Raw genomic sequence first — 27,926 nt, 5'->3', positions numbered from 1 at the left:
AATTCCACTTTGGACATCTAATTTGGTGAAGATAATTATTGCATTAAATTCCTCTCTTCGAGAGGACCAAAATCGATCTAAAGATCGTCAAATTCAGATAAGTAGAAGTGGGTTTTTTAATTTATGTTCTCTCACACAAAAATTATCAAGGTCAGCGTTATCTCTATGTCAGCTCAACAAGTCCATTAGACACGTCTCTTGACCCCCGTCGAATTGTATAAATAGAGGAGCTTTCACCCTCATTTGGACACACATATCTCATTTATTTCTCTGAAATAGCTGCAAATGGAAGAAGATCTCCAGCGAAGGTAATGAGGGCAAGTTTAGGATCAGTTTAGTCTCCTTCATGGGTTGCATTCCACAGGCAGGAAGCCAAAATCAGTTTGGGCTTGTCTATACGATATTTTGGGCTCACTTATCTTCATTACAAGACCGAGATTGAGCAGAAAGTGAGCCGCACTTATCAAAGGCTATTGGATGATGTTTTTGGCACACATATGTATGGGTTTCCTCCTCAACTGTTATCTGCACTCCTAATAGAAGGTATAGAAGGCCGCAGAACTTATGTCTCTTGACACAGAAGGTAGAAAGTCTGGTTGTTGTCTCATCTAGGCCGCAGGCCTAGTCTCCTTGGATTAGATTGATCGAAAGGCCTACACTAGCTCAGATCTACTGATTGGATGTGAACAGAGACCCTAGAAGAAAGGCCGCAACATTGAAAAGAAGTCTGGAGGTATTATAGTCATGAACCTATGAACCCTTACCTAGATTCAATCTATGCTTTGTTTATCATTGTCCACTGAACAGGACAGATTGTGACTGCCAGAATGCATATTCGATTGGGGTGCTTATTTGGCTTTTGAACAATGGTCCTAGTTATCACATTGACAAGTCAATGTTGACACTGATTGTACTCTCTCATCCTCGGCTGAACGTTTGATAATAATAACAAGAATTGATCAAGGGTTTTCCCCATCTTGGGGTTTTCCCCTGGCTTGAGCCATATTTTTGTGTTCTCTTGTCTTGGCTTGTCTTCTGCGCTTACATTTAATGTTCTTTCATTAGTTACTGTCATATGATGATGGTTAAAGTGATTGCTTATGGTATAATGGAATTGATAATGGGCTTATGAAGTAACTAACCTAAGCAAAAAACATGTTAACTAAAAATTAACACGGTATCATAGCTATGGAGAAGACAAAGCCCAAGCAAGAGTGAAAGAGAAAGCAATCTCAGGAAAAAGGTTGATGTTTGGAGGATTTTGGATTATGGATGCTCTTCGACTTCATTGCACTGAGGCAACCCTGGGAGGATGTCTGAGGCATCTCTGAGTAAGCATTTATAGGCTAATTCCTCTTGATTTAAAGTCTCTTTTCCTAGGACATTTTGACCTAACGGTTTGAAATCACCTTTCTAAATTTAAATCTAAGGATTATAGCTCACATTGCAAAAAAATTCTCATTTCCCACCCCTGTTTTGAGTTTCACCTTATTTCTCCCATATAGTTAAATGCCCTTTCCCATATCCATACATTCAACAACTGAAAAATAAATTTTTGCTGAAAACACAAATTCTGGAAATTTTACAGAATGCTGGAAAATGCAAAAATAAAAATCAACAAGTACAAACAGCGATTTAACACATTTGAACACAGTGATTTTTTTGTCAAGGTGACCCTGGAAAAACCCCCTACAACTCTTGGGGAAAACCAGTTCGAGAACTCTTTCTCATTTCTCGAAAATGCTTTTTACAGTGAGAAATATTCAGCAAAAATCAGCAAGCAAACTTTTACAACTTATCTCGTTTTCCGTGCCTCACAGCCAACTGGAAAAACTTGCAAACAGCAAAACAGAACATCAATAAATGTTGTACGGCCTCCTCGATTTTTGTGCCCAAATTTCGGCCTTAAATGTTGTTGTATGGCCTGCCTAGAAAAGCGTGCAAGCTGCCATAAATACGGTGTACTGATTTCCTCGATTTGCATGCAGAAAAAACCAGCAGTATAGCTGTACAGATTTACCTCGATTTGCGTGCCAAGGTACAACCACTTGTTGTACGGATTTCTGCTCCTCGATTTCTGTGCACTTGCTGTACGGATTTCTAGAAAATCGTGCCCAATATCTGCCTTTCACTGTGTGCTACCTCAACTGTACGGATTTGCTAAAATGCTGCCTTGGAATGTGTGCCACTCTGTTGCCTCCTTCTCCTCCCTGTCCAGAAATCTCCCTTGCTCTCTTGCTCTCCTCCTCTCAATCTGCTCATGAAAGAATGAATAACCTTTTCCTCATTTTCCTCCTTTAATCTAACCCTAAGTGACTTTTGGGTGATCCCTAAATCCAATCGCTGAAATAGATTGAGATCTAGGGCTGAGATTAAATGCTCATTTAAATCTCACTTTCTATTTTTTAATTCATCCCACTTTAATAAAGACCCACTTAGTCATTTATTTCCAAAGTCACTTTTCCTTTCTAATTTTACATTGACTTTATTAAAGTCACTTTAAAATTAGACTTTAGTAACTTTATCACTTAAAGTCACTTTTAAATTAGATTTGACTTTATAAAAATTATAAAGTCACTTTAGAAGAAAAATTAAATTCTTTTGGACACTTTTCCCTAGGCCAAAGATCAAAGCCTTAGGGAACCACCTGTCCTCCGATACTAAATTTCAACACTCCCTCTTACCGAGGAAGGTGTTCCTCACCACACCCATCTTGTCTCTGAAGTAGTCATGCTTGCCCCGTGGTAAGGCTTTGGTAATAATATCTGCAACCTACTTATCAGTGGGAATATACTCAAGCTTCACAGCGCCCTTCTGAACACAGTCTCTGATGAAATGATATTTGATCCCAATATGCATTGACCTGTCATGAAATACTGGATTCTCCGTGAGTTTAATGCAACTCTGATTATCACAGTAAATCACTGAAGGTCTCAACGGCTGACCAAATAAGCCAAACAACATCTTGCGAAGCCAGATGGCCTCACAACTAGCTAGATTGGCTGCCATATACTCTGCTTCCGCTGAACTCAATGCTAATGACTGCTGCTTCCGGCTGAACCATGACACTACTGCCGAACCCAACCCAAAACAGCCCTGAAGTGCTCTTCCTATCAGAAGCACAACCTGCCCAATCAGAATTAGTATAACCTGCCAATCTCACTCCATCCCCCTGCCTGTAGTCCAAACCATAATCCACTCTCCCCTGCAAGTACCGCAAAATGTGTTTTGCAGCCACCCAGTGAACCTTCCTAGTCTCACACATAAACTGACTCATCGTGTTGACTGCAAAACAAATATCTGATCTAGTGTTGACCAAATACATCAAGGAACCAATCAGCTGCCTGTACAATGTGGGATCCACCAACTCGGAATCCGAAGCATGAAGCTTCTTCCAGTTGGTAATCATCGGTGTCGACATGGGTTTACAATCCTCCATGTGGAATCTGCCAAGGATGTCCACAATATACTTCCCTTGCCCCAGGAAGAAATGCCCCTCCTCCTGCCATACCTCCAAACCCAAAAAGTAATGCATCAAGCCGATGTCCTTCATCTCAAACTCCGCCGCAAGATCTCTCTTGCAGTGCTCTATGAGTCTCTCTGCACCTGTAATGACCAAGTCATCCACATACAGCACTAGAATGAGAGGCTCCTCACCAATCACAATAAAGTAAAGGTTCGGATCTGCCTCACTCTTTGTGAAACCCATCCCCTGCAAGTATGTATCTATCTTGGAGTACCAAGCTCTGGGAGCTTGCTTCAGGCCATAAAGGGCCTTCTTCAGTCTGCACACATGGGACTCCTTCCCATGCACCTCAAAGCCCTATGGCTACTCAATGTACACCTCCTCCTGTATGAAGCCATTGAGAAATGCAGTCTTCACATCCATCTGGTGGATCTTCCAACCCATCTCTATTGCTATCGATATAATGGAGCGGATCGAAGTATATCGAGCCATGGGAGTGAAGGTCTCCTCATAATCAACTCCCTCTACCTGGGAGAACCCTCTAGCCACAAACCTCGCTTTGAGTTTCTCAATGCAGCCATCTGCAGCATGCTTTACCTTGTAAAACCATCTAGAAGTAACCACGGATTTGCCCTCAGGCCTCGGCACCACCTCCCAAACATCATTCTTCATGATAGAAGAATACTCCTCTTGCATGGCCTCTCTCCAGACCTGCTGGCCAGCTGCCTCCTCATAGCTAGAAGGCTCAGAGTCAAGGATGCTGGTAGCCATTGCCATATAGCTACAAAACCTCTCAGGTAGTCTACTCTCTCTGACCGGCCTCTTAGGCTCAGCAACAGATGTGGCATCTCTCAAGGTGTCCTGAAGCCACTTGGGCTTCCTCTTCCCTGAGCGTATTTCTCCCATTGGAGAATGAAACTCCTCCTCATCATCATCAGGAGCCTGAACTCTTGATTGTTTGTCTGTTGTCCTCCTGCCTGCACCTGAACCTGTAGAAGCTGAGGTACCGTGTGAACTGTCCATCAGTGGACTCCCTAGTGAACTGCTCTGTGGACTGCTCTGCATGCTGCCCGGAGAACCACCCCTCTGGCTCGGCAAGCCACTGCTCACTGACAAACCTGACATCCTCATAGATGTACCTCCGGATCCTCTTGATCCCTGCCCACTGAATCCCTGCGACTGACTCAACTACTGCTGAGGGTCTGGCTAATCCAGATACTCTAACTCCCGTGACCTCCTAAAAGCCCTGTCCTCCTCGAGCTTCACATCCCGTCTGACAACAACTTTCCTCTGTGCAGGAATGTAAATCCGAAAGGCCTTTGAGGTCTCACTGCAGCCCACAAAGATACCCTTCTCTGCGATGGGCTCTAGTTTGGTCCTCTTCTCCTTGGGTATGTAGGAGTATGTAATGCACCCAAAGATACGAAGATGACCAATATCATGCTTCTTCCCAGAAAAAGCCTCCTCCGGAGTCATGTGCCCCACGGCACGATGTGGACTCCTGTTCTGCAAATAAACAGCTGTGTTGCAGGCCTCTGCCCATAAGAACAATGGCAACCCCTGATCATGTAACATGGCTTTGGCAGCCCCTACGATGGAAGTGTTCTTCCTCTCCGCAACCCCGTTCTGCTAGGGGTTGTAAGGAACAGTGAACTCCCTCCTAATGCCTGCCTCCGCACAATAGTCAACAAACTCTCCAAGGGTGTATACTCTCCCCCATTGTCCAACCTCAGGGACTTGATCTTCCGACCTGTCTGTGTCTCCACAAGAGCTCTAAACTCCTGAAACCGCATGAAGACCTCACTCTTGGTCTTCAAGAAATAAATCCAGGTCCTCCTGGAGTGATCATCAATGAATAGAACATAGTACTCATATCCACTCAAGGAAACATGAGACATTCGATCGCTCACATCGGAATGAATCAAATCAAGTATCCCAGTCGCTCTACTGTCACTGCTGGGAAAAGGGGATTTAGCAAACTTGCCCATCACACATCCTCTGCAAGTATCAAAGTGATCAGTACTGAAATCTGGCACACCTGTAGTGATGATCTCCCGCAAGGTCCTCAAGGCTCCATGTTACATATGCCCCATCCTGCGGTGCCAAATCTCACACAGCTCAGAACTGCTAGCTCTGCTGTCGATACTACTGCTCAATGCCAAAAGGGGCTAGAATGCAAATTTGTACACCTTTGCATGGCATACACCTATCACTCTAGCTGAATCCGCTGGAGTGCCCCTAGGATACATCAACACCTGTCCTCCCCTGAACAGTACCTCATATCCTCTGTCCTCCAAAGCTGAGATGGATATGAGGTTCTTCCTCATCCCTGGCACATAAAGAACATCTGACACCTTCAAGGGAGGTTTGGACTCCCTCTGAAATGTCAGTGTCCCCACCCCGACTGCTCTAACAACTCTGTCATCACCGAGTACTACCTCTATATCAGTGCCACTCTCTGAAAGCTCTAAGAAGTACTCACGGACTCCTGTCATGTGACGTGAAGCCCCACTATCCACATACCAGATACCCGAAGATGCTCCGCTAATCAAGGGAAAAGCATGCTCCCTCTGAACCTGTGTGGCAGGTGATCCTGCACTAGAGGACTTGCACGCAGTGAACGCAAACTCCCGGTCAAAACGATCTGCAAAGTCCTCAACCTCTGCTGAAGCTGCCATGCTCTGGTTCTTCCCCTTCTTTTTCTTCTTCTCTGGACACAACTGCATAGTGTCCCATCTTTTGACAATTCCAACACTTCACCTTGGAATAGTCCTTCTGTGTGTTATCCTGTTTACCTTTACCTTTGTCTTTGCCCCCACCATTGCTTGTGGAAGCCTGCTTCTTCCCTTTGCCTTTCTTGCCTCCTGCCAACAGTGCTACACCCTCATCCTGCTCAACTGGCTTGGCTGCCCCAAACTGACCTTTCCTAATCTATGTCTAAATGCAATCATCCCAAAACCTCTCCCATGTGGGAAGGGTCTCACGTGCACAAACTCTATCAACAAAGTTCATCCATGAACGGGGGAGGCCATTCACTGCAATCCGCACCAACTCAGTGGGTGGAATGACCTCTCCAACTGCTGCCAACTCATCTCTCACATTAGTAATCTTGGTGAGATATCCAGCTGCACTATCATTACCCATCTTAATAGTCTTCAGCTTCTCCTTCAGGACCATTTTCCGGTTTTCGTTGGTACTCTGGTAGAGATTGGACAACGCTGTCCACATCTTCTGGGCATTTCTCTTTCCTCTCACATGAGGAATGCAATGGTCTTTGACTCCGTCTAGAATCAGTCTCTTACCCTTGTTGTTCTTTTTTTTATACTCAGCCAACTGAGTAGCATCAGTAGGCACAACAACAGGGTTCTGTGTGGTATGCACCATGATGTCCCAGACTTCTGCCTCTTCAAAGATACTCTGCATTCTCTCCTTCCAAACGCTGTAATTGGTATGCCCATCCAACCTATCCTCCACCCTCAACCCCAATGACATCCTGCTGTCCTAAAACTGAAAAATAGCACTGTTGTAGTAAAGATAAAATTGTTGTTTGTGAAAAATCAGCTTGCTGGAATTTTCTGAGTGAAAAATCAGCAAGCTGTAATTTTCCTCCTTGCTGTCCCAAACTGCACTTCAGCACTCAAGCTCTGATACCATGTAAAAAATTTCTCATTTCCCACCCCGGTTTTCAGTTTCACCTTATTTCTCCCATATAGTTAAATGCCCTTTCCCATATCCATATATTCAACAACTGAAAAAATAAATTTTTGCTGAAAACACAAATTCTGGAAATTTTACAGAATGATAGAAAACGCAGAAATAAAAATCAGCAGATACAAACAGCCTTTTAACACATTTGAACACAGTGATTTTTTGTCAAGGTGACCCTGGAAAAACGCCCTACAACTCTTGGGGAAAACCAGTTCGAGAGCTCTTTCTTATTTCTAGAAAATGCTTTTTACAGTGACAAATATTCAACAAAAATCAGCAAGCTTTTTACAACTTATCTCGTTTCCGCGCCTCACAGCCAACTGGAAAAACTTGCAAACAGCAATAAACGTTGTACGGCCTCCTCGATTTTTGTGCCCAAATTTCAACCTTAAATGATGTTGTACAGCCTGCCTGGAAAAGCATGCAAGCTGCCATAAATACGCTATACAGATTTCCTCGATTTGCGTGCAGGACAACAACAACAACAAAAAAAAAACCAACAGTACAGATGTACGGATTTGCCTCGATTTGCGTGCCAAAGTACAACCACTTGTTGTACGGATTTCTGCTCCTCGATTTCTGTGCACTTGTACAGATTTCTAGAAAATCGTGTCCAATATCTGCCTTTCACTGTGTGCTAACTCAGCTGTACGGATTTGCTAAAATGCTGCCTTGGAATGTGTGCCAAGCTGCTGCCTCCTTCTCCTCCCTGTCCAGAAATCTCCCTTGCTCTCTTGCTCTCCTTCTCTCAATCTGCTCATGAAAGAATGAATGACATTTTCCTCATTTTCCTCCTTTAATCTAACCCTAAGTGACTTTTGGGTGATCCCTAAATCCAATGGCTGATAAATTGATCTAGGGCTGAGATTAAATGCTCATTTAAATCTCACTTTCTATTTTTTAATTCACTCAACTTTAATAAAGACCCACTTAGTCATTTATTTCCAAAGTCACTTTTCATTTCTAATTTTACATTGACTTTATTAAAGTCACTTTAAAATTAGACTTTAGTAACTTTATCACTTAAAGTCACTTTTAAATTAGATTTGATTTTATAAAAATTATAAAGTCACTTTAGGAGAAAAATTAAATTCTTTTGGACACTTTTCCTTAGGCCAAAGATCAAAGCCTTAGGGAACCACCTGTCCTCCGGTACCAAATTTCAACACACATCAGCTCAAATTTATGACCCGGTCAAACTAGGCTCCACAGAAATGCGAAGTTATCTTAGTAAATCATCAGGACGCTTCCTCAGAGGAAGATGAGAATACTCCTCAGTCATCTTCAATCAAAACTCAGGTCAGTTTAAACTCAGCTTTGTCATTTTTTTGATAGAGCTCAATAATCATATATATGGATCCGAATTTCACAGAATGAACTTTATTTATTTGCTGGGCTATACCTATCTGTCTTCATCAAACCTCTGCGGCTCTTGATTTAATCTCAAAGACTAGTCAAGGAGATCAACGACAAATAATGTTGGTTCACTTTGCTTAACTGGCACAAGGATATCATAGGCATCCAAGGTCATTCAGCCTCCTCTTTTAAGCTAAGCTAGCTCATCTACATTCTTATGAAGATTCGTTTATCCATTTTACTGTTCCTTCATCTGGGCAGATCTAGTCTCTGCATCTGAACCTTCAAATGGACCCTAAGCCAGATTGGTTTGGCATTATTTATACAGGCCTTAGTTGTATGATTGACAATGGAATCACTGAAACTCTGAGCTTATTGGAGTCCTGTTGTGACCCTAACCAGAGACACTTATTCACTGAACAATTTTATGAGGATGCATGCGACCTCTTGTCATGGTTTTGGTTTGGTGCACTGATACAGATCTGAGGCATGTTGTTAATTGACATTTGCACATATTCTTTCCTAGAACAGAGTGTGGAGTATTCGAGCCTGAGACAGCGTTTTTGTGAAAAATTCAGGACTGTCTAAACTTTTATCTAGCAAAGACCTGAGTTAATTTTTGTGCATTGTTCAAGCCTATTTCTTTCAAGGCAGAATTTGTTAAGGTTCTGTGTCAATCTCATACAGTCATCTTGATATTTTCTTGGAATTTATTTGCGGCTCCTTCATTTGAAAAGGCATCACCTGAAAGAGGAATTTTAAAACGTATCTTGTAGCCCTAGCCATGCAAGAGTCTCGGCCCTTATTTCCTGTTACTTGATCTCTGAAGTTTGGCATTTGTTTGCTCAAGGCTGCCTGTGGAGAATTTGTTCTGCAGGTCTGAAAAATAAATCAATCATGAACAATGTGTCATGACAGTGATCAGTTTGATATGTACATTCTCTAATAGTCTGCTCAAACTCTATGGGTAATTTGGCATTGGACCATCTGTGCATAATTTATACCATTCCATTCATCCTCACAGGAGCCTTTCATGGAGAGTACTTAATGCCTTGTCACTCTATTGTGCATCCAAATGCAAGTCTCGCTGGTGTAGGGTTTAGAGTATATCATAATCACCCTCCTTCTCCTTCTCCTTCTTTTATGGTTTCTATTACTGAGCAAAGCAATCCAGGATTTAAAAGATATATACTCATTGGCTAAAGAAGACCCCTGAAAGTGATAACCAGCATGACTGAAGGAATTCGAATTACAGGTATTGACTTATCAAAAGGTCTGTACTGAGTTCCACGTGAATGACTTGGAACATCTTCTGGCTTTGTGAAATGCAGTACTGAACTTCAAAGTTCCTTTGGGGCAAGGGCCTAAATTATTATATCAAAGACTGCATCTATCCTACAGGAAAGTGAAAATATAAATTATCCATAAAATGTTGCTTATGGAACTGATACATTAAGTTCATTTTTGTGTTTAGGCCTGGGAAGACTGCACATACAGCACTCTGATTCATCAAAAAGAACTTTGCAGGTTATCACTGGTATTTTAAGGGCAACTTGAGTAATATCGTGGATGATGTCAGAATTGGAATTATGATAAATACTCCTGTGAGAATTATCACCAGTTAACCAACGAGTGCAAAGGAGAAAAAAAAATGCATGACAGATTCTGTACAATGAGCAGAAGATTTTAATTGTGGTACCTTGGCCACATTATGCCAGAATCTTATAAAGAATAGTTTTATAGACATGGATGTCTGAATGAGAAAGACTCTTCCTTATCATGGATTGAGTAAACTGATACGTTAGTAACTGTTATCTAGCTATGAAGGATCATTCAGCTGTGATAAGATAATCTCATGAGAGGATTTCTTCTCCCTGGTTGAAGAAGAACTTCAGAATTATCTTATTTGACATAAAGCTTCCTAATAATATGGGAAGCTCATGATTGAAGCAAAGCTTCAGAGGAAACTATAAAATCCCTAGATTAATAGCAGATTGAAGATAGTTCAATAATTATGTTTTGGACAAAGTTACCCTTCTCAATATTCAGAGGGAGCTATGAAGTTGGACACAGCTATTGATATTGCCTGTCCAACAAGATGATGAACAAAATTTACGAATAACTGCTTATTCAGATAGTATGATCCAAAATATTCTGCAGAGAGTTGTTGGTCAGGCTGTATGGTAAATAGTAGAGAGCACATCTGAGTGCCACATCTCTTGTGGTCCACCTTCAAAGACTAAAGTCGGCTACTTTGGAAGAGAATGCACAAAAGCAGCCTGCATGGCCATTTAAGTAAACTCCACAGCAGCCATTTATGCATACATTGTTGTATAGTACAGAGTAGTATTCAGAGAATCCTGTGTTTTACATATTAACAACAGATACCACTTTATATGATACAGCAAAGGACATTCATTTTTATGGAAGAGCACCACCAGTATTATGGTATATTCGATTACATTAATAAATTATCTACAAAGTGGATGGATCTTATGATGAGTAGGTGCTAGATGAACACTTTGCACTCTGGAAAGACAAGCTTAGGCTTGTGGTCTCCCTGTGTAAGAGGGAGTAAGAACAGTTAAATATCTTCTTCATCAAGATATGCAAGAAGCAGAGAATTGCAAAGTACTGCTAAGATCTCTGTTGTAAATCAGTGGGTCTGTAGAAAGTTGTGTATACATCTATATGTTGTTGGGTGGAGCTGTGAGGCTTTCATTAACAATTCGGTCTGCAATATCATTAATTTTCAAAAAGCAGCCTGGCTTTATCCCCTATATGAGGGAATCTTTGGTTGAGATTGAACATTGAGCTCTGGGAGCTCCTAGGGGCTTGGGGTACTTATTGAGCTATGAGCGACCATAGAGTGAGTGGTTCACCTTCCTCTATTGGTGCGTTGTGTACAAGGTGAGTGGTTCACCTTCCCCTATGATGCCCCGTGATGGTTGACATGTGTGTAGGGTGGGTGGTTCACCTTCCCCTACGATTGTGTATACATGTATGTAAGGTGAGTAGTTCACCTTCCCCTATGATTGTGGATACATGTATGTAGGGTGAGTAGTCCACCTATGGCATATGACCAGGATGAGTGGTTCACCTTCTCTTGCAGATACCCTAGTGAGAGACGCATATAGGCATCTATTGACATGTTAGTGGGTCGTAGTTCATCATTTCCCCACATGTAGGATACTCATTCCTTACGATAGGTGGTTGACATGTCGGTTTGTTAAAATTGACAACTATGGCCAAACTCCATATGGGTCACCTTATTTATGGCAGCTGATATTTTTCTTGGATTCCTCTCTCCGAGAGGTATAAGATTGATCTAAAGATCATCCGATTCCGACATGTATATATGGAGATATGAATTTATTTATATTCTTCACAATTTGTCAAAGTCGGCCAGCAAGCAAAACAGTTATTTTCACCCCCAACTTAACCTCAATGTTGCATATAAAATGAGGAGACCTCATGGCATTATTTCACCATCTCATCCTTCTCTCTCCTCTCTTGTTTGTGTACGCATAGCTGGAGCAGAATCTCCCACACGTGCAAAGAAGGAAGTCTGTTTTCCGTTTAGGGTAGCGTTGACCGAGTTGACCGAAGTTATTTGGATAGCGTTTGACCAATGTTGACTCTTCATGATTGCGGATTGGGTTAGGCTGCCTCTGCTTGGCAGGCCGCAGTTCTGAACAGCCTCTTTGACCCCTCTTTGACCCTGTGTTGACTGTGCTAGGGCTGGCCGCAGGCTTCACTGCTGTTGACCGAAGTTTGACTGGGATTTTCGGACTGTTTTGGGCTGCTTCTTCTTGCTGTTGGAGGCCGAGTTGACTGGGCTATTGACCGAGTTGATTGGAGGTCAAATCTGACCTGTTTGACCAGCTTTGACTTTGCTGGTTAGGGTTTGCTGTTGCTGTCATAAAATATCAATTTTGTATATTTGTACTATCTCTCTCTCTCTGCTGAACTATTGAAGATTATAAGAAGAATTGATCAAGGGTTCCCCCACATTGGGTTTTGTCCCTGGCTGGTGCCACATCTTGTGTCCTCTTGTCTTGGCTTGTCTTCTACTGTTTATGTTTATGTTTTATCTGCATTTTACTATCATGCTAATGTGATTGCTAATCTGGAAATTGATATTGGGCTAATAAGAAATTTGAAGTAAATTGCTCAAGCATAGAACATACCAAAATTAACATAGTTTCGAAGCTGAGGTGAAGACAAAGCCAAAGCAAGAGTGAAAGAGCAAACACCGACGATAGCTGGAAAGGACAAAAGGCTCAATGGGTTCCTCATCCCACTTCCCAACTGAAGACAAGCTCCGTGAAAAGTCTGACTATCACGGATGGAAGATGTCTCTTGATCTGACATTGGAAGAACAAGAAGTGTTGGATTATGTGAAGGGTAAAATCCCTAAGCCTCCATCAAATGCACCGGCTGCTACAAAGAACAAGTACACCAAGGGTGAAGTCAAAGCGAAGAAGATTATTAGAGATTCCATTGACAAGCGTTTGGTAGCCTACATCTCTGATTTGAACACCTCCAAGGAGATCTACGACAGATTGGTAAGCATGTTCAAGGTTAGTGATGCAAATCAAGTTTTGTTCCTCAAAAATAAGTTGAAGGATATTAAGAAGGGCAAGGACGAGGATATTCAATCCTACTTCTTAAGGATCACTGAGATCAAGAATGATCTTCTATCGATTGGAGAAGTCATTCCTGACAGGGAACTTACTATCACTACCCTTAGAGGGCTCCCACCCTAGTGGTATATATTTAGAACAACTATTCTCAATAATGATCGAATTCTGGATTTGAAGAATTGATGTCGAGATGCATTCAAGAAGAAACAAGAATAGTCGAGCAAGAAATGCCTTCCAGTAGAGGCAACGCAACACCACTGCTTTCTCCACTCATGCCAAAAGGAGAAATAATGCAGGGTCTAAAAGCCATTTCAATGGAAAGCCCGGATCTAAGGGTGGAAGGAAGGGTAGATGTTGTGTTTGCAATAAGTTCAGCCACTATGCAAGGGAGTGTCCAAATAGAAAGGACACATCACTTGAAGATGATCACAATCACTCCAGGGGCAACTTCAACAACAACAATCAAAGGAATGGTAGGTTCAATGGCAAAGGAAAAAGGAATGCGGGACATCATGGAAATGGTCAGCCTCCAAGAAAGTAAGGAACTCCAAGTATGAAGAACCAAATGTTGTTAACAATAAGCAAAATGAGTATATCTTATATCAGCCCTCTCCACTACCTCTCCTCTGGACACTTTGGGGAATTGGCTTATTGATAGTGGTGCCTCAAGGCACTTCACTAGATACAAGGAAGCTGTCTAAACCTGGAGATTATTCTTGGAGACAATGCCACCTATCCCATAAAGGGTGTAGGGAATGTTACCCTTCAATTGAATCAGGGTAACACGATTCATTTACAAGAAGTTCTATATGTACCTGATCTCAAGAAGAACCTGGTGTCCATTTTGGCAATGGAAGACAAAGGTTACAAGGTGGCATTCATCAATGGAAAGGTACGTGTTTGGAAAAGGAATTTTAAAGATGCTTTTACTCTTGGGTTCCGGGTTGACACTTTGAATCAAGTTGGAGGAAGTCCATTAGGGGCCATGTCTTGCGACACATCTGTACAATCTGAACTATGGCACCGGAGGTTTGGCCATCTTCATTATAAGGCTCTTCCTGATGTGAGACAAATGGTGACAGGTATGCCCGAATTCAAAGTAGAGTATGAAGGTGTATGTCTAGGATGTGCCAAACGAAAACTTAAAAGGGGACCATTCCCCTCAAGTAATAGCAAGACCACAGATATATTGCAGTTGGTTCACTTCAACATATCTGGTATGATGCCCGTAAACTCTTTGGGAGGATATCTATATTATCTCACTTTTACAAATGATTATTCTCGCAAGACTTGGATCTACTTCTTAAAAAAGAAGGATGAAGTGTTCACCTGGTTCCGTCACTTCAAAGCCATGATCGAAAATCAATCCAAGAAGAGAATCAAGATATTGAGGACTGATAATGGGACCAAAGTATGAATCCAATCAATTCCATGACTATTGCAGAGAAGTTGGCATTAAGAGGGAAACCACTATACCATACACTCCTAAGCAGAATAGTGTGGCTGAAAGAAAGAACCGTACTGTTATGGAAGTTGTTCGTGCCATGCTTCATGATCAAAGGCTTCCGAAGTTTCTATGGGCCGAAGTTGAGAATACCGTCGTGTATGTTCAAAACCGATGCCCTCAGCAAGCATTGGACTCCAGGACTCCCAAGGAAATGTTCACTGGTAAGAAACCCGATGTCTCTCATTTTAGAATTTTTGGGAGTCCCGTATATTTTCATGTGTCGAAAGAAAAAAGAAGCAAATTGGGAGCATCTGGAAAAAAAAGAATCTTTGTGGGCTATAGCGAAAATTCTAAGGGCTACAGAATTTATGTGGCTGGTCAAAGGGAACTTGAGATAAGTCATGATGTCACCTTTGACAAAGATATGGCTCTTAGCAAGGTTGACAACCTTGGGCTATAGCAAAATTCTAAGGGCTACAGAATTTATGTGGCTGGTCAAAGGGAAGTTGAGATAAGTCATGATGTCACCTTTGACGAAAATATGGCTCTTATCAAGGTTGACAACCTTCCTATACCAAGGAAGGATAAAGAAGCTGCCACCGAAAAGCAAGATGAAAAAAAAGATAAAACGATGCTGGATGTTGATGAACCTATGGACCCTATTGATCCTCCTCCTCAAGAGCCCTCCTCCTCCAAGAAGAGGCCCTCATGGCTTAGGGAGACTATCGAAGACGCCGAGAGACATATTGCACCAAGGGGGACCTTTCGTGAAAGCAAGAAGTCGACCTGGTATCAGGGATACCTGACCATTATGAGCACTATCATTCAAAATGAGCCTACATCATTTGAAGAAGTCGTGAAGCATCAAGTATGAAAGGATACTATGAATGAAGAATACGAGTCCATTATGAAGAATGATGTCTGGGATGTGGTCCCTAGACCCCAAGGACAAATCGGTTGTCACCTCTACATTGCTTTACAAAATCAAGAATGGAGTTGATGGGAGTACAAAAAAGTACAAGGCTCGCTTTGTTGCTCGAGGATTCTCTCAAAAGGAAGGTGTAGATTACGATGAGATATTTCATATTTGCACCTGTTGCACGATACACCACCTACTTCGCAAGGATGGAACCTACATCAGATGGATGTCAAGACCGCTTTTTTGCATGGTTTGATTAAAGAGGAAGTCTATGTGGAACAACCCGAGGGGTTTGAGATTCATGATCAAGAATCTCATGTATGCAAGTTCAAGAAATCTTTCTATGGGTTGAAGCAAGCACCCCGAGCTTGGAATGAGAGGATCGATAGCTATTTGATGAAGTTGGGATTCACTAGGAGTGAAGTCGATCCGAACCTTTACTTTAAGGTTGAAGATGATAGACCTCTCATACTGGTGCTTTATGTGGATGACATTTTTCTCACTGGTGCGAACCCTCTCATTCACAAATGTAAGAGGGAGTTGGCTTCCGAATTTGAGATGAAGGACCTAGGACTGATGCACTATTTCCTAGGGTTGGAAGTCTGGCAAAAGCCGGGAGAAATTTTCCTATCTCAAGGAAAATATGTTGTAAAGATATTGGAAAGATTTGGGATGGTAGACTGCAAGCCCGTGACTACCCCAATGGAGCTTAACTTTAAGAAGTTATGCTGTAGTGTTGTCAGACCTGAACTAGGTAATGCTTTTGAATGTTGTCAACTCATAGGAGTACTGATGTTCTTGGTGAACTCTCGTCCGGATATATGTTTTGCAGTTAATACATTGAGCCAATATATGGTTGAGCCTCATCACTCACATTGGATTGGTGCCAAGAATCTTCTGAGATATCTTCGGGGCACAATCACTCATGGACTAAGATACACTATCGGAGATGTGAGGTTGCATGGTTATTCTGATGTTGATTGGGAAGGTAGTGTTGTGGATCGCAAGAGCACTTCTGGGTGTTGTTTCTCTTTGGGTTCTGGTTCGATATCATGGATGAGCAAGAAGCAGAAGTCGGTTTCCTTGAGCACCACTGAGGCAAAATATATAGCTGCAAGTATGGCCTCTTGTGAAGCTATCTGGTTGAGGAAGCTCTTCAGTGAGTTGTTTGGACATTTGTTGGATACCACCATGATCCTTTGCGACAACCAGAGTGGGATCTGATTATCAGAGAATCTTGTATTTCATGATCGCTCCAAGCACATCGATATCAGGGACCACTTTATCCGAGATATGGTACAGCGAGGAGCCATAAGGCTCCATCACATTGGGACTGATGAGCAGGTGGCCGACATTCTGACGAAGCCCCTGGGAAAAGTCAAATTCTTGACTTTCCGAGAACGACTAGGAGTCGTGGAGAGACCCGTTTATGAGGGTCTTGTATGATATGGACATTGAGCTCTAGGAGCTCCAAGGGGCTTGTGGTACTTCTTGGAGCGATGAGCAACCATCGGGTGAGTGGTTCAGCCTTCCCCTAGTGGTTTGCTATGTACAGGGTGAGTGGTCCAGCCTTCCCCTGGTGGTTTGCTATGTATAGGGTGAGTGGTTCAGCCTTCCCTTGTGATACCCCGTGGCAACATGTAGGCAGGATGAGTGGTTCATCCTTCTCCTGCTGAGACATCCTACCCATGCAATACCTCTAATTTGGCCAATGAGTAGGGAAATGAGGATAGGGACCATAGTACTACCGATGGACGCATCGTGTACTACTGTACTCCCTATGCTAGGATGATATTGTTCTGGGATCAATTGGAACTGACTTCGGGTCAATAAGAGTGGTATGACACACTCTCTTTTATCTAGAACTGACTTCGGGTTAGTAAGAGTGGTATGACACGCTCTCTTTTATCTGGAACTGACTTCGGCTCAGTGGAGAATGGTATGATACATTCTCAGTCACTTCTTCTTCTTCATAGTGCAGCGGCGCAGTGCACTGATGGCAGAGATAGTACCGACTGACAGATGGATTAGCAGATGGAGTTCTCCCTAGTTGAGAGGGAGTGTTAAAATTGGCAACTAGGGCCAAACTCCATATGGGTCACCTTATTTATGGCAGCTGATATTTTTCTTGGATTCCTCTCTTCGAGAGGTGTAGGATTGATCTAAAGATCATCCGATTCCGACATGTATATATGGAGATATGAATTTATTTATATTCTTGACAATTTGTCAAGGTCGGCCAGCAAGCAAAACAATCATTTTCACCCCCAACTTAACCTCAACGTTGCATATAAAAGGAGAAGACCTCGTGGCATTATTTCACCATCTCATCCTCTCATCCTTCTCTCTCCTCTCTTGTTTGGGTACGCATAGCTAGAGCAGAATCTCTCACACGTGCGAAGAAGGAAGTTTGTTTTCTGTTTAAGGCAGCATTAACCGAGTTTGACCGAAGCTGTAAGAAGGTTATTTGGACAATGTTCACTCTTCTTGATTGCGGATTGGGTTAGGTTGCCTCTCCTTAGCAGGCTGCAGTTCTGGATAGCCTCTTTTACCCCTATTTGACCTTGTGTTGACCAGCGTTGACTGTGCTAGGGCTGGTCGCAGGGTGCTAGGGCTGGTTGCAGGCTTGACTGTTGTTGACCGAAGTTTGACTGGGATTTTCGGACTGTTTTGGGCTGCTTCTTGTTGTTGGAGGCCAAGTTGACTGGGCTATTGACTGAGTTGATTGGAGGTCAAATCTGACCTATTTAACCAACTTTGACTTTGCTGGTTAGGGTTTGTTGTTGCTATCATAAAATATCAGTTTTGTATATTTGTACTATCTCCCTCTCTCTCTGCTAAACTATTGAAGATTATAAGAAGAATTGATCAAGGGTTTCCCCACATTGGGGCTTGTCCCTAGCTGGTGCCACATCTTGTGTCCTCTTCTCTTGGCTTGTCTTCTACTGTTTATGTTTATGTTTTATCTTCATTAAACTATCATGCTGATGTGATTGCTAATCTGGAAATTGATACTGGGCTAATAAGAAATTTGAAGTAAATTGTTCTTAAGCATAGAACATACCAAAATTAACACAGTGGGACGTGGTTCATCCTTTACCCACGTGTAGGATCCTTCCTACGATTGATTGTTGTGACTTGTGTTTGTAGGATGTGGTTTATCCTTTCCCTACATGTGATTGTAACTTGTGTTTCTAGGACATGGTTCATCCTTTCCTTACTCTCGGTGATTTGCATACATAGGATGTGGTCCATCATTTTCCTAAGTGTGGCTATGATGTGCGACTATAGGATGTGGTTCATCATTTCCCTACGTGTGGTTGTGATGTGTGACTATAGGATGTGGTTAATCCTTTCCCTGCGTGTGGTTGTGAGCAGGATGTGATACATTCTTTCCCTGCTATTGATTCAGTATCATCCGACCCATGTAGTCCGAGACACATGGGAAGTACCTCTCATCTAGCCAATGAGTTGGGAAAAGTGGATAGGGACCATAGCACTATTGATGGACGCATCGTGTACTGTCGTACTCACTATGTCTAGGATGAATGATGTTTCTACAACTTGATCACTTGGGATCAAGTCTTGGTTATGTGGACTAGCTTTTGTCAATGGAGAGTGGCAAGGTCTTGTGACTCACTCTCGATCAATTCTTCATTATTCATATCAGTGTTCAGCAGAGATGAGATGAGATGAGATACAAAGATGGTTCATGACGACATGACAATCGGTGACAATCGCTGATGGTTTGACCAGTGGAATTCTCCCTAGTTGAAAGGGAGTGTTAAAATTGGAAACTAGGGCCAAATTCCACTTTGGATAACTCATTTGATGAAGATAATTATTGCATTAAATTCCTCTCAATCTAAAGATCGTCAAATTTGGATAAGTAGAAGTGGGTTTTTGAATTTATGTTCTCTCACACGAAAATTATCAGGGTCAACCTTATCTCTATGTCGACTCAACTAGTCCATTAGACACGTCCCTTGACCCCCATCGAATTGTATAAATAGAGGCGCCTTCACCCTCATTTGGACACGCATATCTCATTCATTTCTCTGAAATAGCCACAAATGAAAGAAGGTTTCCAACAAAGGTAATGAGGGCAAGTTTGGAATCAATTTAGTCTCCTTCATGGGCTGTGTTCCACAGGTAGGAGACGAAATCAGTTTGGGCTTGTCTATACAATATTCTAGGCTCACTTATCTTCATTACAGGACCGAGATTGAGCAAAAAGTGAGCCGCACTTATCAAAGGCTATTGGTTGATGTTTTTGGCACACGTCTATATGGGTTTCCCTCCTCAACTATTATTCGCACTCCTAACAAGAGGGTAGCAAGTCTGTTTGTTGTCTCATCTAGGCCGCAGGCCTAGTCTCCTTGGATTAGATTGACTGACAGAGACCCTAGAAGAAAGGTCGCAGCATTGAAAGGAAGTTTGGAGGTATTATAGTCATGAACCTATGAACCCTTACCTAGATTCAGTTTATGCTTTGTCTACCATTGTCCACTGAATAGGACAGATTGTGACTACCAGAATGCATATTCGATTGGGATGCTTATTTGGCTTTTGAAAAGTGGTCCTAGTTATCACATTGACAAGTCAATGTTGACAATGATTGTACTCTTTCGTCCTCTGCTAAACGTTTGATAATAATAATATTAATAAGAAGAATTGATCAAGGGTTTTCCCCATCTTGGGGTTTTTCCCTGGCTTGAGCCATTCGGGTTTTTCCCTGGCTTTAGCCATATCTTTGTGTTCTCTTGTCTTGGCTTGTCTTCTACACTTACATTTAATGTTCTTTTATTAGTTACTGTCATATGATGATGGTTAAAATGATTGCTTATGGTCTAATGGAATTGATAATGGGCTTATGAAGTAACTAACCTAAACAAAGAACATGTGTCTTATTGTCTCATCATTCTTCATTGTTTGGTAGTTGTTTGATGATAGAGAACACTAATAATAATCCAGTAAAAGAAGAAGCTAATCAAGTTACGTAAAAATACATCACAAGCAGTTACCAAAATAAGAGAAATCACCTTATCTAGTTGCCCTAGGTTTCTCAACAAAGTGCAACCTCGACTCTTTCATGAAGGGATACTTGTAGGTTTCTAGTGCGAGTGTTGAAGTTGCCTAGAAGAGTTACCTCCGCAAGAGTGTAGTAGTGAGAGATGTCAGGATAGAGATCAAGAAAAGGGTCCCCCTTGGACCCCTATGAAGTGCAAAGTGCAACAACACTAGGGGGAAGTAGCAAACTACAATGTAGCAGTCTTAGAGAAGGGCGTTGTTCCAATAGAACTAAACCCACAGAAATATGGCATGCTCGTCTGATATAGAACTCATCTGACAGTTCTCTCTCGGCTTGACAGCAGGGAGCTGAGACGGGGGCTCATCTGATCAAAATGATCCTGATAAAGAAGCATATTGGATCATGTGGAAGAGATTCAATAAGACAATACTTTAAAACATTTTCGAGAAAGCACTGAAGTTGTACTACAGTTCTTCAAGGAGAGGTAACTTTAGTTATCTATTTCAATTAAAAAGAAGAGAATACATTATCAACTGGTTGCAAAACAGTTAAAAAAAAGGAGGCTGCAGTAAAAGATACCATCTAGCAGTTCTTGTCGTTTTGTTAGGACAATAAAGGCAGTCAAGCAGCTAAGTTGTTTAAATGACCAACAATGTGCACAGTGACAGTTCTTGGCAATGGTGGGCGATAGGCACGTATTTTGTACAGATATTTTCCCTGAACTATCCTGATAAAATGTAAAATCAAATCATTATAAATACTGCACACTGTAGTCCAAGATTGGTCAAAAATTCGCAAGGAACCAATGCAAACCTCCCAAAATACAGTGAGAACATGCGTGCCAGATAGGATGGGAATTAGTCACTGCAATCAGCAATATTTTTTGGTAAAAAATTGAAATCTGCCAGGCCGGACAGGTCAATTTTTTTTATTTCTTAAAATAATTGTTAGGATTTGCTTTTTCTGCAAATTAAAGAAAAAGAAAAGATATCATGTATTTCATATGATGTTTGGGCATGTTTTCATGAGTACCTTGATATGCGCTATCCAAACGTACTCTTCTAGCATACTCTGACTTTTCCACAAAACTACTTGTGATTGAACTAGTACATTTTCGAATTTGTTGAAGAATGGATCAATTCTAGCACCCCAACCTCCTTGGGCTACTCTGAAACTGGAAAAAACATGGCAGTTTTCAACAAGAATTATAATCCCAGGTTTCAAGCACACTCAGCCGGTTTGGCATCAGGAGAGATGGTGCGTTTTAGATCATTTCTATCCCACCAGGTTTCATGACTTTAATTTGACATATTTTTGGATCGAATTTTAAGTTTAGTGGATATTTGTACTTTTTTGGGGTTTAATATTGTCAATTTATTCTCTTTGCCCTATTTAATGGCAACTTTTTTTGGAGCCGAGGAAACATTTATCGCCCAAGTTTAAACACGAACATTAATCACATATTTTGAGCATAGAGCTACGCCTGACATTTTGGCTACACCAGCTCAATATCAAAATCAAAATCAAACCCGAAATGAAGTTAAACTTTCAGGATGGTGATTTCATTTTTTAATAATACATTGACGTCTCCTTTTAAGGAGAAAGATAATAATGGCTTGCTACCTAGCTTGTATTAAAGCTCATGAGGGCCGAGTGCACACCTGGCGTTTGTGAAAATGATTGGGTGGGTTTGACTGAAATGTGAAGACATCTTCATCCGGTATGTCGTCAAAATCACTCTGGTCTTCGCGCGGTTCACAAGACTGCCTTCGAGGGCCATAACCCTTCAAAACCCTACCGATATGGCCAACCCAACTCTCGGCTTTGCCGTCCTCTTCGCGCTCCATGTGACCAGGTGTCGAATTCGACACAGACCGTTGAATTACAACCCTATCCTCGTCGTGTTGAAAAGGGCGAGGAAAATTCTGCACGACATTCTGCACAATTCCACCTACGCGTGCTCCGACATCGGCACCGACTTGCCCTAATCTCTTCCCGAGCTCAAGCACCGGAGGTCCCCCGCTTTCCCTCGTAGAACCGGTCGCCGTCCGTCTCCCGCTGAGACGAACCCTGTCGAAGTTTTTCCCCTGCCGTTTACCCTGCCAAGGCCACGGCCACCTGGGAATGCCCTGCTCTTCGCTCTTATTGTCGTAGTCGGGGTTTCCCATGTGACTCTGAAGTAAACAGCTGAAAGACTGCGCGAGTGAGCTGAAACGCTCCGCGATGTCTTGCCCTTGGCGCTGCATGCCCTCCCATGCTTCAACGGACATTGTCAAATGTAGAATTCAGATTTCAAAAAAAAAAATGGGGAATTCTTTACCGGATGATAGCAGAAAATGCCATTAATTATTCGAAACTCAGTGAACGAAGAGGTCCAGAGTTCGATTTCAGGAGGATTAGAGCGAATTTGGTCTCGGAAACACCAAAGAATCCATCCATAATTAGGTTGGTTGAGAATTCTTCTTTGCTGGGCTTTCCTGAACCGGAGGATGCCTTACGTATTTGGGTCTGACCCGGGGTTTGTTAATCTTTTATCTCGTCGCTACGTCGCTACAATAGTGGTGTGCTCGTTTAAATTTCACTGTGTCGTTTACATGATATTTTAAGAATAACGGCGTTTGGCAGAAAACTGTTCAAAGTGGGTTGCCATCAGACTATCGATATGGATGACAGTTTTGCCAATATGGACACCTGGAGCGCTGGGTAAGGTAGAGGAATCGGTAGCCACCGACACTCTTATCACAGCCCCAAATTGCGAACAAATTTTCATATATATTATAGCAAATTTATTAATATAATCGGTCAATTTCGTAACATTTTTTTTAGTATTTTTGAGAAAATCTTAAATCTTGTATGAGAAATTCTTTTCATTATAAATTGGTCAATTTCGTAACATACCTTAGAAAATCTTAAATCTTGCATGGGAAATTCTTTTAATTATAAAATAATTATGAGCCCTTCTATTTTAGCTATTTAGCATGAGTATGTATTTTAGTTTAAATATTTTTATAGTCAATAATATGTTGTTCTTTAAAATTTCTAGTAAATTGTATATTTTGTTGTTGAAAATTTCTACTAAATTGTGTGTTTTGTTTATTGATACTAAATTGTGTGTTTTGTTTATTGATGTGTTTATATTAAATATAGGTAGAAAAATAAAGTGAAATTTATGATTTATTATTTATTTGTAAATTATATAAAATAAAATAAAATTTGGTTATATATGAAATTTATGATTTCTTATTTTTGTGTGAATTATTTTAAATAAATGTATTTTTTTTTTATGAATTGTAAAATTGAAAAAATATTTGACTTTTGAAAATTGATTTCTATATTTATAGAAATATTCTTATTTTTATGGTAATCATATATATCTATATATAATATTTATTTTTAATATTTAATTATTTTCATGTAATATGTATAATATTTATTTTATATATATAAATAAAGTGAATTTGAAAAAATATTATAAGTATTGATTTTTTTATGTATTTATTAATTAAATTTAAATATAAAATTTTGAAATATTGTAGTTACCAATATTAATCATTATTTTATGGTAATTATAATTTCTAATTATATGTTTATTAACTCTATCAAATATTATGGTAATGAATATGAAACATTATTATTTAAATTTATTTTAATATAATATGTGTATTAAGAGTTTTTTAAAATTGTTTGTAATTTTATTAATAAAAAAATTTTATAATATGTCATTTTAATTAGCAATTCTCCGTTATGAAGCATGGTTTAAATTACTCGACAACCAGATAAAAAAAAATTTAAAAATTAAAAATTAAAATTGTCCTGACGATGAACCACACTAGTTGGTTCGAAACGCGTTGACAAATGAGATTCCATGTGATTTTCGCCGAAATCTTTCTCTAACTTGATATGGATCACAGAAGCCTAAACTCTATTAAATAAAAAAATAATAAATAGTAAATAAATAAATAAATAATAATAATAATAATAATAAATAAATCTACAATATAATAAATTGAATGGAATTATTTTTTTATTACTTTCTTAATTGCATCGACATTATGCTTTGCTTTATTATTATTAATTTGTGTCTAACACTTCATTTTAGGGGCATTAAAACATCCCCTCGGTTGTAGAGTGCCTTTAGCCCAACTATCAGAGCCATATAACTTAAATGGTTGATGAAGTTTATAGGCTTAAGACACTGATTCAAGCAAGAAAGACAATTGTGATCAGGGTTGGCGAAAATTTAAATCTTAAGGCTGGAAGTCGGCTATGTGGTTAAAAAAAAACTTATAATAATGTAAATAATCACAAATCCTCATTTATAAAATGCAAGTAACTTGATAAATTTAATCACAATCTTTCATTAAATGGTGTAAATTTAATCACAATCTTTCATTAAATGGTGATGACAAAGAATATTCTTCAATTTATTAAATCTTAAACATACATGTAATTTATGTAATTTAAAAACTCTAAAATATGGCACCCTTTCCGATATAGACACGCCTATTCGTGTAATAATAAAATCAATTTTTTTGTTGTTTTGCTAACTTTAAAAAAAAATAGCATAGTGTCCTCAACTAACTTTTGGAATAGGTTACAAGAGTTAAAGGTTCTTTTCGAGTTAATAGTTGTTGGAATAAGGTTGTATGAGAATGGTATTGCCACGCTCATGAACATTAAGGGTTGGTCGAAAGAAATTAATTGTAATATAAGAGTTAAGCAAGGTTGTCCCCTGCCCCTACTCTTTTTGGCATATACATTAACAAGTTAGATAAATGTTTGGAAAAAGCAAGTTGTGTTGGTATGAATGTCATTATTATAGTCGTCATCCCTCTTCTTTACATTGATGAAATTGTTCTTGTGGCAACAAGTTCTTATGATCTCGACAAGCAACTAAAAATCATCAAACATTTGTGCTGTAGTATGGGAATAACTGTTAACACTAACAAAACGAAGGTTATGATAATTAACTTCAAAAAAAAACTTGCGATAATTTCATGTATGATAATGATAGGTCAAAGGAAGTGACATCACACAAATATCTCGTAATAAAATTTTGTCATTGAGAAAAAAGATAAATAGATGATGGAGAGAGCTTATTATAGAATTAAAAACAATTGAAAATTCATGTATGATAATGATAACTCGAAGGAAGTGACATCACACAAATATCTCAAAATCAAATTTTGTCACAAATTTGATTGAGACTATGGCATTGAGAAAAAAGATAAATAGAGGGTGGAGAGCTTATTATGGAATTGAAAATTTTGAAAATCAGTAAAACATTTTCTATGGGATAAGCAAAAATTCATCTTTGAGACTCTTGTCGCTCTTATTGTGGTAAATGGTTGTAAAGTTTGAGGCTAAGAGGATGATAGAAAAATATAAAGTAAATTTCAAATTAGTTTATTAAACCGAGTGGTGCTCTACAACCCAGTATGAGAGAGATGTTGTCTTACATTTAAAAATAAATAAAAGAATATTTACATGAACAAATTAAAAAATAGAAACAACAAAAAAATCAATATCAATGATAAATAAAATACTTTAATTTCCAGCTTAATTTTACATCAACTTTATATAGAGATAAAGTAAATGAAAGTAAGAGGAAAAAAAAATTATGTCAAAGGTGTTTTTATTATGAGGTTCTATGAGCTAACACTGTAGAGATTCGTAGGCCGACACTGTAGAGATCTCTTCCACGTGGCGTTTTTAAAAGTCAACCCTTCGTTTAATGTTGTTACCCTCCCCCTTCATTTAACATTGTCATCCTCCGCCCTTCATTTAACATCGTCGGCGTTCCCTTCGCACCCTAATGTGCAAATGCTAGTTTAATTTTTAGTATGAGGGACATATGTGATCCCTTAGCTATTTAGTATAGAATTCACAAATGACATGCAAAAATAATATTATTGATATTACATTATCTATAACTCATTCCATGTTTAGTTGATATCTAATATTTAAAACAAAAATAGTTTAATGTTAGCAAAAAATAAAATATTTTAATGTCCATGTTAATAACATAATTTTATATCACGACGAACTTTTAAGGAGGCTTGGAAATTATGGTGGGATTCAGTTCTTGAAGTTATGCACAGCAATATTGCCCCGTTATTCTGTTGGGGTGTATGGATTGCTATGAACAAAGCAATTTTCAGAGATCTCGCTTCAACCCCTACTCTCATTGCCTCTGAAATTGCAGCCATATATGCTCTTATGCCCACAAAGGTGTCATCCCGAACTCCTTGTGTGGTTGGTGTCAAAGAAATTAATCAACATATTCAATGGACTTATTTTGACGGGTCATCAAACCAACTCAGGGCATGTGGAGGAGGGTTGATCTTGTTTAAAAATGAACAACATTTTTTGAAATCAAAGATTGATTTGGACATTAAATCAAATAATTTTGCAGAAATTCTTTCCCTAAAATTTCTCTTACATTGGGCCTTAGAATTGGGATGTCGCTCTCTTCAACTTTTTGGGGACTTACTCAATGTTATAAATTGGTTCAATGTTGTCCAAAGGTGTCATGATCACATTCTACTCCATATATTAGAAGAAATTCAATAGTTAAAATTTTCGTTTGACTTTGTTTCCTGCTGCCATATTTACAGGGGGAGGAACATAGATGCAGGCCTTCTGTCTAAGGAGGGTGATCAACAAGTTTTGGGCACATGGCAGATCAGCGAACACATAGATGGAGCAGTACAATCCTATGAGCACAAGTCTTTCATGGATATTTAAATTGATGCACCAACTATATATTTTTCATCTTTCTTGGGGATTGTTTTGGATAGTGATTCATACATGTTACTGGATATGTGTTCATTGTTATCTTTTACTTTTTTGAGTAGTGTGTACTTAAACTACTCTAGACACTCAGACTTGCCAAACAGATTTTATATTTTTTGGTCATGGACAAAACTCTGTTTGATTATGGGTTGGTTGTTGTAACAAGCCCGCTTTTGGTTTTTTTCTCATGCTAGATCGATGACAGAATGCATATGCATGTACGTATGTAGCTTTTTATATCTTAATAAAAGGTTACAATTTTTCTACGAAAAAAAATATATATATTTCATTCTTAATATGGAATTGATTGTGCCGGGAGGCGTTCTACAACCCAGCGTAAGGGAGGTGTGTAGCTTTTATGTTGTTATGATATAGATCAAATGCTCCTCTTCAGGTTCGGTCGAGTCCTCACCCGGTTCGCAGCCCACATCCTTCTCTCGGTCGAGTCCTCCCCAATTCGCAACCCAAGTGAGGACATTGTCCATCGTTGGTGTAATAGCCCTAGGTTAAAAGTTCATGTAATAAAAGTTAATAAAGGCAAAATAAGACAAAGGTCA

General features: G+C 39.9%; 1 protein-coding gene across 2 annotated transcripts in view; it reads right to left on the bottom strand.

Moving 5' to 3' along the window:
• LOC149139292 (uncharacterized) overlaps window positions 1–23,179 on the bottom strand; it is a 225,017-nt gene extending 201,838 nt beyond the window's left edge. The window contains exon 1 of one of the 2 annotated variants that reach the window (XM_089448140.1): window positions 22,236–23,179. In XM_089448140.1, coding sequence (XP_089304266.1) covers window positions 22,236–22,844 — 609 coding nt within the window. In that variant the 5' untranslated portion in view covers window positions 22,845–23,179. The remainder of the gene's footprint in view (window positions 1–22,235) is intronic. The other variant, XM_089448141.1, reaches the window with a different exon arrangement.
• Window positions 23,180–27,926: the final 4,747 nt, after the last annotated feature.

The sequence above is a fragment of the Pinus tabuliformis genome, chromosome X, assembly GCF_031772625.1.
Source record: "Pinus tabuliformis cultivar Carrire ecotype Pingquan chromosome X, CPIR1, whole genome shotgun sequence".
In the NCBI taxonomy this organism is placed as follows: domain Eukaryota; kingdom Viridiplantae; phylum Streptophyta; class Pinopsida; order Pinales; family Pinaceae; genus Pinus; species Pinus tabuliformis.
The sequence above is the reverse complement of the archived record's forward strand: the minus strand, read 5'-3'. Positions and strand labels throughout refer to the sequence as shown.